Source organism: Lissotriton helveticus, chromosome 3_1 (assembly GCF_964261635.1).
Source record: "Lissotriton helveticus chromosome 3_1, aLisHel1.1, whole genome shotgun sequence".
Lineage (NCBI taxonomy): Eukaryota > Metazoa > Chordata > Amphibia > Caudata > Salamandridae > Lissotriton > Lissotriton helveticus.
The window spans coordinates 335,086,782-335,105,101 of NC_136061.1; the positions used below are offsets into that span (position 1 = coordinate 335,086,782).

At 42.7% G+C, this 18,320-nt stretch overlaps 1 protein-coding gene across 5 annotated transcripts in view; it reads right to left on the reverse strand.

Moving 5' to 3' along the window:
• Positions 1–18,320, reverse strand: part of LOC144822437 (transient receptor potential cation channel subfamily V member 1-like) — a 238,168-nt gene that overhangs the window by 79,633 nt on the left and 140,215 nt on the right. For all 5 annotated transcript variants that reach the window (XM_078679961.1, XM_078679957.1, XM_078679958.1 and 2 more), the window contains one exon: positions 1,893–2,033. In XM_078679961.1, the coding sequence (XP_078536087.1) occupies positions 1,893–2,033 (141 nt within the window). The remainder of the gene's footprint in view (positions 1–1,892; positions 2,034–18,320) is intronic.

The window sequence follows — 18,320 nt, forward strand, 5'->3', positions numbered from 1 at the left end:
CCCTGAGACCACAGCGACTGTGGCATAGACACCATTTTATATAGTCCTCGAGTGTAGAGCTCTACAAGGGCCGGATGTAGAGCCTGGGTATGTCTGTGAATCCAGAGGGCATCAAGTATAGCTGGGCAGGGAGTCAGTAAATGCATCTTCCTCCGCAATGAGGGCGAAAGTCATCTTTTTTACCAAGAGACTATAGCAGATCATGATGGTCCGAAAAAGGCTCTAATGTATCTTTATTGGGCAATTCATTCCCCCATTGACTGAGGAATTTGCTATTTGCAAGTATCGGACAGTTGTGAAGGATATCCATGCACCCGCAGAATGATCTGAATGCTGGAATGTAAGACTGTGCTAAACGGCCACCCGTGGAGCGGTACAGACCATGCCCTGTGCTTCAGGCTCTATAAATTGCTATGCTTGCATTAGGAGTCCACAAAGCTTTTCATGCTGGCAACATTTTGTAACACTCCAGACTTCCATCATTTCTCAATACTGTGCAGTTTGCCAGATTAAGATGACTTCTGTTTTTCAAACCAATTAAACACAGCAATGATAAAAAAGTATGCAGACTTTTTTGTTCAAGTTCCCTTTTGCACAGGTTTTCTAAGCACTCTAACAATAGTATGCAGAATATTTCTCTACAACTTTCCTATTGAGACATGAAATGTAGCAACAGTCAAATGTTTCATGTGAATGTGGGAACAGAGTAAATCTTTGCAACTTTAGGAGATAGTGGGGCTTGCCACAAAAAGTTTTGAAGGTTGCGAGGCTTAACACACCCCAAACCCATCCATTGTTGTAGATATCAGCACAGGTGTGGTCCCTCAACTTTCCTGTTATCTTTCCGTTGTATGAGATGTTAAGCATTAGCATGGGCCAGGTCCCACCCATGAGAAGTGTTGTGAGTGCTTTAAAACTAATACTACTCTATGGTGACTGCCAAAGTAGCAATGCAGGTCTCACTCCTTCACAAATTAAACTTTGTAACCCGGTCTTACTTTTCCGAGCATTAATAAAATTGCAATCTTAGACCTAGGAATCATCATTGATTTTGGTAGGATGTCTACCATATACGATACCCGTGCAGAATGCTGGTGAGTTTATCAAAGTGGTGACACAGGCCAGGACACCTAGTACTCTACCTTATCTGAACCACACACTTTAGGCTCCCCTTACCCCCCTGCATGCCTGCTTAACCCCCTGCATTTTCTTCCAGGGTAGAATTTGTGGGTGTTCACCTACTTTTGCAAGTCAGCTCACGCACAAACACCCACAAACCCAACCCTACGTCTACACTGGCAAAAGCTGAAATTCCGACTTACTTGTAAGAGTACAATTTCACCAGTCCTTATAATGTGAATCAGAACTGGGAATGTACTATGGAAATTGATTTTCATTTGTGATTAAATTGACATTAGGTGAACAAAATGCTGTGGGAATCAGGCCCACGTTGCATGTGTGATATAAAAAGCAAATCATACATACAAAAAATGAATGAATTAATTAAAGTATTGACCCATAAACGGCATTTTCTCTCTACTAGCCGCAGATCAATTTAATAACAATAGTTATAGATGTAGGGTTTTCATTTACATCAAGATAATACCATAGCTCAGTTTTATGAATCCAATTTATTTCTTTTTTTGCCATTCCAATTTACATGATCCAGTGCTGTCTGTCATGCTCAACCCTAACCTAGCAGAGGGATAAGATACAGGCATTTCCCATTCTCAGCTCTTTAGTCGAATTTCGGTCAAAAACTAAATTATTATCCTCTCAAAATGTAACTTCTCTCTTAATTATAACAGGAAACTGTAAAGGCGTTGGAGACTCGGTTACGCTCTACTGCGCAGTGTTCTCGCCAAAGGATACCTGAAAAAAATGCAACTCACCGAAATAAAAGCCCACGCCTCGCTCCTTCTTCCGGAAGAACTCCCCCTCTGCTTTGGCGTGCACCTCAGCTTTGTGACGCATCAGAAGCTCCACCAATGGCAAGTTCCTCTTCTCTATGGCCATGTGCAAAGCAGTATGACCTGCAAAGACAGAAGAGGTCATTAGTGAAACAGTCAGAACTGTAGTAGTCAGGTAAGTGGGGTGAAAAAACTGGGGGGCTTGGGTCTCTCAAAGGGGCGTGGCCTATGCAGTTAGGGCTGTTGCTTAAAAACAGCTAAGGTAAAAATTTGTGCTTAGCATAGTGTGTGCCGCCTGACTGGTAATTTGCTGTTTCTGTCATCGCATCTAGATATGATACAAAAGTAACATCATATTTACAAGAAGTCAGGACTATTGGCTTTGGTCAGTGGTTGTTACTTGCATGAGATAAATAAGCAACAACCATGGCTTTTGTGTATGAAAATGCTTCCATTCTGAAATGATGAGACTGTGAAAGAACTATAACAAGTCACTTTCACCCTGAGGCTGCGGGTAAAATAGAGAGCCCGATAGGGACCTGTCTCAGCACCTGCATTTAAGGACTCTGGGTGCAGTGTACTGGCAGGACCGGCCCACTTAAAGCCCTGTGTTAAGTAATACTCCAAAGTATTTGTAGATTAAATTATTTATTGTTATAGTCAAGATAACAACGGAGCTTCTTTCCTCAGTCCTTCTCTCTGGTCAGCTGCTTGAAGTAATGCAGTATGACCAGTGAGAGCAACTGACGAGAAGGAATGCTCACTACAAATAATAACATTCTGCAAATTACTGGGATTCGGAGCATTAATCACTGAATTCACCAGAGAAGGTTTAGTGGAAATCCCATCTCCACTAATAACATGTCCGAGGTAAGTAATTGATCTCACACCAAACTTGCATTTAGAATGCTCCACTGTCAAACCTTTTTTTTCCAAAACACTTAAAACTTCTTTCAAGATGTTATCATGTACCGCTTTATCTTTTCCAAATACAAGAATATCATCTTGGAAGCATCTTATGTTATCAAATTTACTGAATAATTGATGCATTAATCTTTGAAAGATAGCGGCAGCAGATGCTAAACCGAATGGTAGTCTCTTATATTGGAAACAACCCGAGGGGGTAATAAATGCAGTTAAAGATTTGCTTTCATCAGTGAGTGGGATCTGATGGTAAGCGGCTGACAAATCTATCGTTGAAAACCAACTTGCATCCTTAATCAAGCTTAACATTTCTGAAATCTTAGGCAACGGAAACTTATCAACTACGATATTGTTATTCAAATGCCTTAAATCAATACAAAGTCTAAATTTTCCATTGCTGCGTCGAGCCACCACAATGGGAGAAATCCATTGTGATGACTCGATAGGTTCAATGATATCCGCTTGAACAAGTTTTTGAAGTTCCAGCTTCTTCCAGTTCTTTTCTTAACACAATGGGAATGTTCCTCACCTTGTGCACTTTTGGACATGCATCAGGTTTCAAAACAATTTTATGTTTGAAATCATTTAGTCTTCCAATATTTTTTTTAGAGACATTTGGGTAAACATTCAAAATTTCCTTACAGAAATCTGAATTATCATCTAGTAGCATCACTGGAGCCTCACTATTAGGATTAAGTATTATCCCTAGACTCCCCTGATCAATCCATCCCAGTACAGACGGACCTTTCCTTGAGATATACAATTTTCCATAGGCCTCTCTTCCTTTAAATCTAAAGAGAAGTGGTCTATACCCAATTATATCAATTTTCTCATTAGAAAACCCTACTGGTCGAATATCTGATGGCAATAATTCATTACCCAGTTTCTTAACAAACATACTTTTCCAAATAGCCTCATTGACTACAGTATATGGAGAACCAGAATCTTCATATATTTGAACGTCAACACCACCTAAGGATATTAGACAAAGAGGTTTCTTCCTGTTATTTTCCTTGTCAGTGATGTTTAACAAAAAAAATTCCCTCGAATTCTCAGCATCCTTATCCTCTAAAACAGTATTAAATGAGATTTTTTTAACTGAGTTATCATCTTCGCTAGAACTAGTAAAATTTTCATCATCTACACATTTCACCTTAACCGATTTTTTCCTGTAACAAACTTTTGCAAAATGGCCTACAATATTACAATTTGAACATTTATGCTTTAGGGCAGGACAACTCTTGCTGTTAGCCAGATGTGAACTACTTCCACAACGAAAACATTTTAAACCCTCCTTTTCCTTAGGAGGATCACGTTTAGTACTCTTTACATTAGATTTCTTATATTTTTCAGACGATTTGTCTCTGATTTTACTGACAACACTTTCGCTCTTATCCTCAGTCTTATTATCTTTCTTTAGAGCTTTAGAACTTCTGCTTGAAAGTTCTGCTTTTCTCACTAGCGCTAAAATATCTTTTAATTCTGAGTCACCTTTAATCCACAAACGGTCTTGAATGGAAGTGTCACTAGCATGCATAACAACTTGATCTCTTATTAATTGGTCTTCTAAATGATCAAATTTGCAATCCTCAGCTATTAATCTCAAAGCTGAGACATACTCGTCGATGGTTTCGTTAGACTCTTGTATTCTATGAAAAAACTTGTATCTTGTTATGCCAATGCAGACTTTTGGTGAGAAATGATTATCAAAGTCTTTCAAAATAATCGTAAATTCATCCATATCACCACTGACTGTAGTCTTTTGCATTTTTTTCATAAGTTTTTAAACCAGCTGGGCCAAGAGAGTATAGAAAAAGTGTCTTTTTCCTTTCTGTACTCATTTTTTTGTCGACATCAATAGCCTTTATAAAGTTTAAAACATATGCCTTCCATTCTAACCACTTAATAGGAGGCTCACAACCAGAAGACCAGAAAGGAGATGGATTTTGAATAGTAAAGTTTTGTTGAGCAGCCATCTCACAATTAAATTACTATTTCCTTTGTAAAAAAAAAAAAAAAAAATGTTAAAAATTTTAAAATATTGTACCTTAAATCCTTATAAATTTCTTTCCTGGAACTGAAGAAAAGCGGAAATGTAAATAAATATATTAAATTAGTAACTTTCAAATGAGAATAGACTTTCACTCGACTTGCGATGACTAAATCTTTCGAAATCAACAAAAATCCAAGATGGAGGCACGTCGCTTGACCTCAGCGTGACCTCGCGTACGTCAATTACGTTAGCACAAGTCAGGAAGCTGCTAATGTGCACGTAACGCACCGCGTAAGAAATCACTAGAGGAGACGTTCCAAGGCTGCAGGGATTCTGTGTCTCGAGCGCGCACTTTAAAAGATGCCGCTATGTCGAAAAGCCGGTGAGAATCTTTTCCACAAAATAGTAAAATGCTCATACGGTACCAATTTCAATAAGAGCAGAGTTGTACGAGGGCCAACAATGATAGACTTTCAAGCAATTTCCTCCGAAATAAATTTTAACGAAATGCAAGAAAAATCTTGTAAAGTTCTTGTGGGTTCTTCCGTTGGCAAGAAATTGTTGCCAATTTGTTAAGTAATACTCCAAAGTATTTGTAGATTAAATTATTTATTGTTATAGTCAAGATACCAACGGAGCTTCTTTCCTCAGTCCTTCTCTCTGGTCAGCTGCTTGAAGTAATGCAGTATGACCAGTGAGAGCAACTGACGAGAAGGAATGCTCACTACAAATAATAACATTCTGCAAATTACATATTGGCTCGTGTAGCAACACGAGAGCACATTGCATATACATATTCTTAAAGGTACATAACACAACACCCTGGTTACACCACAACGATGTTGCTGCTCCTGTGTTTCAACCAGAAAAGGAAAATCCATGAAAGAAAATGACTATCTTTAAAGGATTTCTCTCCCCTACAATGCCCACCTGGCATGATGACTTGCCGTAACTTCTCCACTAGTGAGCAAAATTAGCACACGTGCATCGATGTACTGTCACTGCCAGGGCCAGACTGGCCGTAGCGGGCACCGGGCAATCCCCCGGTGCGCCGCATGGGTGGAGGGGGCGTTTTGGGGCCCCTGGGGGGCGTTTTTGTTACACGGCCGTTTTTGAAGCATAGCTTCAAAATCGGCCCTGTAACAAAACGGGCCGAAAATCGAGCCTGGCAAAGAGCTCAGCGTCACCCACAACCCCCCGGGGGGCACGGAGGCAGGGGGGCCGGTCAAGCACTTTGCCAGGGCCGGTTTTGGTTCCCAGTCCGGCCCTGGTCACTGCAGTCCGGGAAAAAACAGAACGCCTGTGCCAGGGCATAAAACAGAGCCCGAGGACCTGTTTCAAGGCCCCCTTTTAAAGACTGCCGCTGCTCACTTCCGGCAGGACCCATCCCACTTAAAGCCCTGATTAGAGTACAGTAAGGTTTTGCAAGACTTCAAGAGAAACAGGGTGGGCGTGGGACATTTATTTAAAGAGTAAGACATTTTAGCAGGCAAATACAAATACCACTGAAAGGTAAGGAGCAAGACCCCGTTGAGGAGTTCAAAACCACACTGATAAGATCTGCTGCAAAATGAAGCTTGTGCCCCGTTCGCCTATAAACTTGTACAATGTATGTTCTGTATGTGCACATTATGTTCTTTAGTTAGTACTAGTTTATGCTATTTGTTATGTTTCTCGTCGCCAGTCAGAGTTGTTCACTTGCACTAACTGTCACATACTAACTGCCATTAATTCCAACTATGAAAACAATAAAACTAACATCACCTATGTACAGTCATTGATGCTATGTGCAATATTTCTAAGGGAAATTTTTTGGTTGCAATGTAGTCACATGGGTGAGGAAAAAGATTGATGGAGATGTAGAGTCTTTTGCCCTTTTCTATTGGGCCCGCATTCTTCTAGCACTAATCAAGCGAGTCGCACAGGTCTTCTCAAACCTGAACCAGTTTATAGATTTCTCTAAGGTGGGATACCGTGAAAAAAATATATATATGGTATACCACCTAAGCAGCATTGTTCTTATGAGCTATAGCGGGGCCTGCAACAAAAAAACTTTGCAGGGACCGATTCTGGTTTATAATTCAAGGGCACCTCATAAGTTGTGATGAAAGAAAACTGCTCACTGGGGGAAGAAAAAAAACAGTATTTCACACTACCTTGTGGCATAGCTATCTTAATGGCATCATTAAGAAACAGGTCATGCCTGTTTTGTAGAACAATTAAATATATTTTGTAACAGAATTACTTTTAGGCCAAAGCCTACCAAAGAGTGAATGTGTAGGGTCTGCTAACAAGATTTTGGGGATGTTTGCAAAGCTACCCTGGGAATGCATTCAGCACATTGTAACTCACATTTGTTTGATTTTGTATTTGCTGGCTCAATCTGTTTTAGGCTGTCCAGCTCGAGTTCATCCCTTCCCTTCCACAAACCCTATTTAATGATTTTGTCCACAAGTCCTTCAGCCTTCAGGTGGTCACCCCCCCCCCAACTTTTTACCTACCTCCTCCATTTTTTCTAACCTCATTTTTGCTGGCATTAGGGCTCTGACTACTTTATCACTGCCAATCAGTGGTAAAGTGCATGTGCACTATCCTCTAAACTTGGTAATATTGACTCATATCCAGTAGGCTTTTCAATTCACTTGTAAGTCCCTAGTAGAGTGGCACTACATGGGCCCAGAACGTATACATTAAATGCTACTAGTGGGCCTGCTGTATTGATTGTGCCACCCGCATACATTGAGTTTAAACATATCTCAGGCCTGCCATTGCAGCCTGTGAATGCAGTTTTACACTCCCATTTTGACCTGGGAAAATAAACCTCTTGCCAGGCCCAAACCTTTCTTTTTATTAATACATATAAGTACTCCTTAGGGTAGGCCCTTTACAGCCCAGGGTAAAATGTATTAAAAAAGCAGGACAATAACGTCTAAGTCTTACAAGTCCTGGTAGTGCACAGCTTATATCTCCCATAGGATAACCTTGGGATTACCTTATTACATATTATAAGTGGCATTTCCAAATGGGAAGATAGGATTGATTCAACTTTGGTATCTCTGGAATCCTAAATTAAAATCCTACCTCATGGTGAAATCGGATTTCAAATTACCATTCTGAAAATGCCACTTTTAGAAAGTTGGCATTTTATTGCCTTAGCCCTTTGGTGCCTGGTGTATTTGGCAGATGGGCTTTGTGTATTCCTCCTAGACAGCCACACACAAAGCAAGCTTAAGTGTGACTCGGTGGACTATCAATGGCAGGATTCACTTACACCTGAATAGGCTGTGTTCTGTCCCGTCCCTGTCTTACCTTCATCGAACAAATCATGGAGATCATCTACACCATACTTAACAAACAAAGAGTGCCCATGGGTCTATAGGAAAAACCTAAATATGACATGAACCGGCAAAGTAAGTATAATGTGAGGATACTTAAGGTGTAGTTACTGAAAAAAGGATACTCCTTGGTAGAAAAGGATACCCATCAGTTGCTGTCCGATACCGCCCTGGTCATCATTTGGGCTTCCTCATACCATGGGACTTACATGTTCATCCATAAGGACTAGATTTATATGTCCAATGGCTCAAAGTAATCAAGGTAGAGTGAGATCGGGGTATCAAATGATGTATAACGATTGATTTGCAGTGCAACAAAAAATGTGAAAAAATGTGTTGTTAAAATTGGAGAAATTAGAGAAATAAAATGTAATAGTTGTCCAAGATTAAAAACAGTGCAAAGGATAGCAGTTTAAACAAATATCTGCTAATAGAAGTTATACGGTCAACATGTTTCAGCAGAAAAGTGGTCACAAGTGTTCTCTGCCTTCATCAGGACCTTGATATATGGTTTTGCTACTGCAAAGGGTGAAAATAATATATATAGAAAATAACTAATCACAAACCATTTCACCTGGAATCTAAGGTATTTCTGGTTGCACCTCCTGTTAGTAGATCACTATTAAACAGGAGGGTATGGCCTCGCCTCACCTGGCTGCGGCTCAGGCGAATTTAGCACCGTTCTCTCCGTCGCTACTCCCGACAGTCAACTGAACCGTCTCGGGGCGATCATCTGCACCAGCCTTGCCCCATACCACAACCAAATTTTTCTAGGTGACTTCAACATTCATTGGAACGACACTAAGGATCCACAAGTGAATTTCTTTAACACTTTCCTCCACAAACTCAACCTGACCAAAGTCTGTAATCACCCTACTCATCTGAAGGGGCTATCTTAGACTTAATCATAGCTAAGGAAAATACCATACTATCGGATTTTAGTTCACCCTGTGATTGGACGGATCATCACAGTATTACCTTCTCCATTGTTGAAAAGGCAACCGTCCGCAAAGGCCAGCCCATGAAAACTAAACATTCGATCAGTAGCACCCTCAATCTCAATACAGATTTGATATCCACCACCAGTCTTAACCTCTTGTCTCCTCCCATCGATATGGTTGATGCTCAGGACCTCACTAAGCACTACTTTAGCTCTATGTCTAACATCATGGACTCCATTGCCCCCAAATGATTAAAAAGAGTCCCGATAAGAAGAACTAATACCTGGTTCAACTGTAGCCTTAACGAGGAATGCTGTGCCCTTAGACTTGCAGAAGGAGTGTGGAGACAGACCCCATTTTTTTCAAACCTTAAACTGTTGCATAAAAAAAGAAGGCACTACAATAGGTGCATCAGAAGTGCCAAATCATAATTTCTCCAACAGCAACTGAACACAGCCTTCAACCATCCAAAACAACCTCTTTGTACTGGTCAAACAACAAACTAATGGGAAAAGTAAATCCTCCTCAACCGGCACTACAACCCTACCTAATTTTCAAACATTTCCCTCCTTCTTTTTGAGAAAACTAAGTCAATTGACAATGAGCTCCTCACTGCTGTGAATTGCTTACTGTCTGAAATACAGCCACAATGTACCTTCGGCTCGCAGGAAATTCGTTGTAGCAACCTTCTCTTTAAACCTAAATACAATGCCCTGTGGTCCATCTTTCAGACATTTGAGGGCTCTGACATCTCAAAACTACTGTCTTCCACTAAACTTTCATACCACTTCAATGACCTTCTCCCTCCAAATTCCTCAAGGAAACTTCATACCTCCTGATACCCCTATGGACCATAATGATCAATGCCTCTCTTATGCAAGGCATAAAAAGTGGATAAGTCACACCTATACTAAAAAAGCCAGACGTGGACCACTCTGATCCCAACAATTTTTTGCCCCATTTCGAGCATCCCAACCTTAACCAAGCTCCAGGAAAAATGTGTTCATCAACAACTTTGCAATCATATTGACCAGCACCAACTCCTCGACCACTGCCAATCTGGTTTCAGACCAGGTCACAGTACTAAAACAGCCATGATCCATATTGACGACAATGCTTCGCGCTTTCGCGATCATAATGAATCCTGTCTTTTAATCCTTCTTGATCTATCAGCAGCGTTTGACACAGTCCGACATGAAACCCTACTGAACCTCTCAGAACTTAGGATGGGTCTCTCTGGTACTGTCTTAAAATGGTTCTTCTCATTCCTACAAAACAGATCTCAACGAGGCCTAATCAATCATGACTTATCCAATCAGACGCTGGTCACTATTGTGTTTTCCAAGGTTCTTCACTTTTCCCCACCCTGTTTAATCGTTACATGGAACCCCTGACTGAAATCCTCAAACACTTTACCATCTCCTACCATATGAAACACTGATGATACCCAATTGTACATGAATATTATCTCCCCTAACAACCTCAGCACTCTCAATAACATCTTGAACAAAACTGAACACTGATTAACTCTTAACCACCTCAAATGTAACCCCCTCAAAACCTAATTCCTATTAATCTCGCCTCCCAACCCCATTTCTTACATCAAAGACTGGCTCCCACTACTCACCGACTTGATCTGTACCCCACATATTGTTGATTCACAAAATCCCTAGGAATAACACTAGACAACAACCTCTCCATGCTGAATCACATCCGCTCCAAAAACAGAACTGTCAATTTCCATCTCCATGTCTTAAGAAACTAAAGCATTTCCTACCCAATGCAGATTTCAAGATGGCGGTTCAGGCTCTCCTGATCTCCAAACTTGACTATGGCAATGCTACCCTCGTTGGCCTACCAAAAATAAAACTAGCACCGCTGATTGCTAACCTCAATGTGGCTGCACGGCTCATCACAGGCATAAAGAAAAATGATCACTCTCTGAACTGGCTCCCCTATGAATCTAGGATCCACCTAAAAATAGCATGCATGACGTACAAAGCCATCCACCACAACACTCTTCGCTACCTGGCTCAGAAACTGGTTCTATCCTGAAGGAATAGAGCTTCTCGTAGTATATGCTCCCTACTGCTGAAACCCCAAAAATTTCACAAAAAGAAAATCTATAAGAGAACTTCCTCTGGAATTACCCCAAGAATTTGGAACGCTCTTCCCCCAGAGATCAGGACCATCCCTTCATTCGCTCTTTTAAAAAATGAAGTAACATTTAGACTACTGAATAATCTTTTTCCGGTCTAAGGTGACTCTCCATGTCAATTTCATTTCATTGCTGGTGTTTTCACTGTGTCTCTTTGTATTATCTTTTCATGATGTATGTCCTATATATGTTGCTTCTTGTATATTTGATGCTATTTGTTAGGTTGTACAGCTCTCTGACACCAAAATGTTGGTCTTGTTCGTGCTGATAAAACTTCATAAATAAAAAATAGATACATAAATAAATAAACACAAAGGGCTGCATAATCTCTGTATTTAGTCTGGAGCCAGGTCTGGCAGGGCAGTGCATCTGTGCACTCCAAAGGCTTGCCTCTAGCTGTTTCTCCCCACTTCAAAAGCATAACTGAGTATAAAAGAAGGAACTCAGACACCACTACTTTAGTACGTTTCTGGACCTGTGGAAAGTCTGACAGGAACAAGGACTGTTGTGCTGCTGAAGTACTGGTACTCTGTTGGACTCATGATTTGGCTTCATGCCGGCTGCCCTCTTACCTGGGTGAGAAGGACTAGACCTACATCTTTTGAACCCAGAACCCAGAGTGACTCTAAGGGCTAGTTTGCATGCCTTCTGATATGAAGCCTCCGGGACATAACAGGCTTCGGGAATCTTGCACCTGCACCTGGACTCTGCCATTTGTAAGTCAACCCTGTCAAGTGATGCCATCCCAGTCCTGGACCCTTGGAAATGGGAACTAAGGTGCTTTCAAGTAGAACTGAAGCATCTTCTCTGCTGAGCTACCGATTCTGGCAGGGAAGCGACGCATCTCATCGGCTGAACAGTGCAACCCCGAGCAGAACAGACGCATCGCCACTGCTGCGTGACCTTCATCTCTCTCGCAGTCCTCAGAACCAATGTATCACCAAGAGTGTGGCGCATCTCCAAGCCAAGTACTCACATCTCTCGTCGATAGCAACTTTGGCGGCGCCGTACTCCACATTGCAGCACCACAGATCTTCGGAACTGATGCTTTGCCTGCTGCGCGCTGCATTCCCAAAGTCAGGACTTTGCATTTCAAGCCCTATTCAGACCCCCCAGGATATAGCGGCATGGATTGGCAAATTTAGCGGCACAAAAATGAAAATTTAGCGGCACAAAAACGGAAATTTAGTGGCATTTAGCGGCACTTTATTTTACTTGTAATCATTCCTTTTCAGCCTTAAATCAATGTGAAAATGTTTCAGCAATGTATTCCACTCTGAAATAGGCATGTTTAAAGTGTCTAAAATGTTATTTGCTATATTCCCCTTTGTGGTAATATACTGGATCATAGGTTAAGCCAAGCACAACAGCAGAGAGTTGCCAGTCATGCCCATTTTCTGTGGTGAAAGCACCCACTACCGTACATTATAAGGATATAGCCAGGCACCAAGGAGTCCCATGACCACATAGATACTGAGGTCCTTCTTAAGAGTATGGAATTCTGAAGACACATGCAGCTTCAAGTTGTCAGTCTCTCATTTGGAGGGATGTACAGGAGCAGGGTGACACCTCTCTCTCAAAAGATGCAACCACGTCTATTCAGCATTCTTACTTATGCGGTTGCATTTTTGTATGGCCTTTCGAGCATCTGTGGACTTCTCTACGCAAATTATCCTGACAGTTCAGCAAGTTTACCATCTAGCTTACTATACAAATGGCATTCTTTGTTATTGTAGAACTTTATTCGCCCCGGCGCCATTTCATTTGGTTCTGAGCGTGATATTTTTCTCCGTATGTTCGTGAACGGTTGATCAATATTTAGTTTGGAAGAGGTATTTGACTATGAAGCTCAGTGATTGTTAACCAACGCAAGTAAACCTACACCTAAATGTTAATTATACGCATACACACACAGGTGCACGCAATATATTTGCGCTTGCTTTTGAAAGGACGCTTATAAAAAAGGCAGGCACCATTCATCCAATTTAGAACCATTTCACTAGCAGGAAACCTGCAAGGCCTCCCCAAACACAGGGCCCGGGACCTTGCAGGATTCGGCCACCAAAGCGATTGATACCATTAACTTTCTTCTTTTTCCCCATTGTTACAAGTGTTACAGACTAACTCACACACTGAGCTCTTTTGGCCGCTAATTTCTGGAGATCCCAGAGTGTTAAAAAAAAGGAAAACTTCGGGAGATCACGCTTTTTTCTGTGGTTGTAGCATTCCAGTGGAACTCCTTGCCCTCTGTGTCAAAAGTCGAACCTTCCCAAATTTATAATGGCTTTAAATACATGTTTTTTTTTTTGCATCTTTATTTGGTTTTGTGGCTTCTATTTCTCATTAGACATTTGATTTTTCTTTTACAGCGTTAAGACTACTTTTGGGGAGAAAGTTGTGCTCTATAAATATCTAACCCGACCAAAACATTGGCTCTGACTCGAACAGATTAAAAGTTACTAACACAACTGTACATAAGGTGCCTGGAAATGGCAGACGACTTGCAGAGTTTATTTGGTCACCTTACATTTGCCGATTGCAAATGAGATCTAACCAGCCTTGTGCCCACGCTGAATGCCGTGTGTTTACAACCAAACAGTGAACTGCGGATACAGAATGTGCCAAATGCTGTACCTTAATTTATGCCTTCTAGCCACATAATTTAATCTACCGGATCTACGGTTTGGTCCTCCCTTGTCACGTAATTCTACTTCCTGCGGTTATACAGCGGCACGGCAGAATTGCCACCTTCGTAAAAAAGGGGTCGATCAAAATCACTCATAAGTACCCAGTGGCAGGCACCAAGAAGCTGGCCTTCTCTTTCTTGTGTAGGAACAAAATACCTGCTTCCACGTTCAGAGCAGTTTTTCCCGTACGTCAAAGCTACCTCTCACCTCGAGACTGGGTTCCAGCTCCATGGTAAATATACTCATCGAATTTAAGTGAGAACAAGAAGACTGGCTGACGTGTGGCCGTGAAAAACATTTAATTTATTATCATGAGCTCATCCACTCATGTTTATTCCCTGCGCACTGCAGCATAGTAGCAACCAGTTACTCGGCGGCCCTGCATGGAAGCATTTTATTAGCAGCGCATACTTTGAAAATTGTTTATAATTGAACGCTTTCCCCTGGGTGTTCTACAGGGGCACGCACACGTTCAATCAAGGGGTGCATATATTCATTTTGCTCCAAGCCGCAACTCGGATTGGGGTATACCACAGTCGCGCTGCAAAGGAGTTATGGCGCCGGCCCTCGAGGCCTCTGCAATTACGGCTGTATGGCGCCACGTAGTGACGTGTGCGCTTACAGCCAATAAGATGTCACCATTTTATTTTGTGGAATGCCGGAGACATTTTTCGCGGCCCAAAAGGTAAATATCGCGGTCATTGCGGTCCTCAGCTGATTTCGCGATAATTTTGCGAATCGCGAAATCGCGAAAAGCTGGAGGGTCTGCCTATTGATGGTATCCATTATGTCGGTTCAACAGGACCTCACACTGCATTTTTGCCACATCTCAATAACCGACGCATTGCTTCGGCTAAGTGGCACTTTTTCCACCTGGATCCACCCAACGCTTTGATGCAAGAGTTAAGGAGCTTGTTTGTAAACGGCCCGCTCTCCATCGCTGTTGGCCTGAACTTGTGAAGATACTACTGTTAGACCTGACATCATTGGCGTGGGTCTCCCTTCCATTTTGACGGATTGCCTCCTCTGTTCTGATATGTTTTTGCTGGATTTATGCTTTGGGCACTGTGCCACTGCTAATCAGTGCCACAGTGCAAGTGCTTCCCATGTTACATTGATATACCCCCCCCATCCTTTTTAATATGGCCCGCCCTTACAAACCCACACGTCTTTTGCGCTCAGACCAAAAACATCTGCTGCAGTCAGCAAGAGTAAGGAGAGTTCGCACTGGGGGCAGGCTTTTCTCAGTGCAAGTGGCTACTCTGTGGAACTCCTTGCCCCTGAAGATCCGTTCAGAGCCCAAGATACTTCTGTTTAGGAAACTTTTAAAGACCTATTTGTTCCCACAGTAGTGCTTGACTTGATTCTCTTCCCTTGGTTCTGTCTCGCGCCGGGATGCCCCCGGGTAAGCTGAGCGCGTTACAAATTTCATATAATAATAATATAATAATACTAATTGGATTCCATGATTGGGTTATTTGATTTATCTGTCAGCTCCTAGTACAGTGCACCATGTGTGCCCAGGTCTTGTAAATCAAATGCTGCTGGTGGGCTTGCAGCACTGGTTGTGCCACCCACAGAAGCAGCTGGTAAAGTGTGTCTCGGGCCTGCCATTGCAAGGCCTGTGTGCAGTCTAGCACTGCCATGGCGACTTGGCCAAGTGCACCCACTTGCCAGTCCCTAAACCTTCCCTTTGCTTCATATTAGACACCCCTATGGAAGGCCCAAGGGCAGGGTGCATTGTAAGTATAAGGTAGGACATACTCTGATGTGTGTAGCATGTTCTAATAGTGAATTACAGCCATTTTCGTGTTTCACTATTGAAGGCTACCTGTTCTCATAGGCTAGAATGGGCAATTAGATTATTACATTCTTATAATCCTAACTGACTCAGGGAACATGGTAGAAATTCGAATTTAGTATGCCTGAACTCAGAATAATAAAGTACATCTTTTAGTAAAGTTTATTTTAGTATTCTGTGTTTGCAAATACCACTTTTAGAAAACAGGTATTTGCTTGCCTAACCAATTGAGCCTGCCTCTGCTGGGTTGTGTATTTCTATTCTGGGTTTGTGTATGACAGGGCTGGGGAAGTCCAGGACACAGGCTGGGGCAGCCCAGTGGTGAATAGAGAGATCTGCATCTAGATGGGAGGGAGGAGTTACACCTGGGACCTGAATTGGGCTGGGCCTTCCCTCTACAATGCGGGCTCCACTCCCTGTGGCTTGTCTGATGTCTCTGCCCTGAACTGTGAAGGGAGAGGAGGAATCATGTCAACAGAGTGCTCCAGAGCTGTATCTTCCCACCCCTGTGCTGGCTCCACCTCCTATGGGGCGGCTGATATCTCTGCCCTGCACAGTGAAAGGAAGAAGAGAGTCATGTAAACAAAGTGCTCAGGAACTGGTTTGAACTAGACAGAGGCCTCTCTGCCTTCAGAGAACAAAGAATTTTGGGGTATAAATATTGGAAACCTTATCCCAAGAAATTAGATCACTTCTGGAACAAGAAACCTTTCTGCCAAGGAGAAGAACCAAGGAAGCTGCAGGAGTTTGGACTGCCCCTCTGCCAGTGTGCTGTTTGCTGGGTTGGCCTGCAGCGGTTGCTTCATTGCCAAGGGAAAGAAGAAGGAACTTTGTAAGGACTTTCATCTACAGAATATTCTCCAAGGGCTTGAACTGTGCTTGCCTCCTGCTGAAGTCTCAGGGACAAAAGACTTCACCTCCAGCTCCCTCCTGAATTTCCTTGCTGGGAATTCTGACTCCAGTCACTTGCGTGCCGCTGGGAGCTGGAAGCACGATGCAGCGAGAAGAAGCGTGTCGCTGCCGCAGCTGAAATCATCGCAATGCCGGAGAAGCGAGCCTTCGCCACATCTCCCTGGAAGCATGTGTTCATCGAAGCTGTCTGCTGTCACATCACCGGAGAAACATGACGGCATTGTGAGAGTCGCCATCGCATCACCAGAGGTGGCGTCGCAGGGCCTGTCGCGGCTCCAAAGTACAGAGTCGTCGCAAGGCTGCCAGGGCGTCATCGCATCGCCGCATCAAGAGCGCCATCTTCTTGCATCGCAACCGGATGGTCGCATCGCATCAAGGCGCCATCTTGCGCACCGCAATGGGCCCGCAGACCGAGAATTTACGCATCACCTCCACACCGGTAAGGCTCACGACGAGTCCCCTACTATGCGCAAACATTGAGGAAGGACGCAACCATTCCCCTGGGTCACGGAACCGACACATCTCCCCTTTTGCGAGCCTTTTGTTCACTTTGCGTTACGCATTCAGGTACTTTGTTGAGAACTTTGTCGCATTTACCATCAACTTGAACTAAGACACTTTAATCATCTTTTAAGTAATCTTAAGTGTAGTATTGTGGATTTTTGTCGTTTGTGGTCTTGTGTTAAGTCTATATAAAGAATACTTATTTTTATAAAACCTGTGTTGTGTCCATCTGTAGTGTTTTCACTGTATTACTGTGTATATTCACAAATACTTAACACACTGCTTCTGAGATAAGCCTGTCTGCTCGTGCCAAGCTACCAAGGGGGTGAGCAGGGGTTATTAAGGATGTAATCCCCTTATCCTAACTTAGAAGTAAGGGTCCCTATTTGAACAAAGGTGATAACCATTGCCAATTAGAGAGCCCCAGATCTAACAACTACCAAAAGCAACACTACCAACATCAGAACTTCTCATGATGTCTCAAAGGTTGCTGCATGCCAAGTCCATCATAGAGAGGAGAACTAGAACTTAAATGGTGGAAATGGATCCAGCTCTGGTTTGTCAGAACCAATAAAATGACAATTCTGTGTGTTTACTCAAAGTTTTAGGACGTCCCCACAATGGGATATCCGCTCCCTGCCTCTGGTACACATTCACAATGCAACACTATACCACGCTAGCATTGTGTATGTGTAAATTAGTTAATAAGTGCAAATGCATTTGTGCGTCTGCAAACATTCCAGTCCTCACTCTACATGCACCACAAAAGAACCCTTCAGAAAATGTTGTTTCAAATATACAACACTGGCATGCACTTCACACTATGTAATAAAACTATGGGGCATATTACAATAACTGGCGCATCCCTGCAAATCAGCAGGGATGCGCCAGTTATTGTGCGCCACAGCTCCGCCATCATGTTTCGCCGCATTTACAATGCGGCGCATCATGGTGCAAAAACGGGAAAGATGCGTCACGCATCTATGCCGTAAAAGTGACGCATTGCTAGAGTTGCGTCGCAAGCGCGACGCAGCTCCAGCAATGCTCTGGGTGCCCTATCTAGTTAATGCTGCGTCAATCCTTACGCCTGCTTCAGGCAGGCGCAGGGTTGTGACGCAGCATGGGCCTAAAAGTGACTGAGTGAAATCTTGAAGA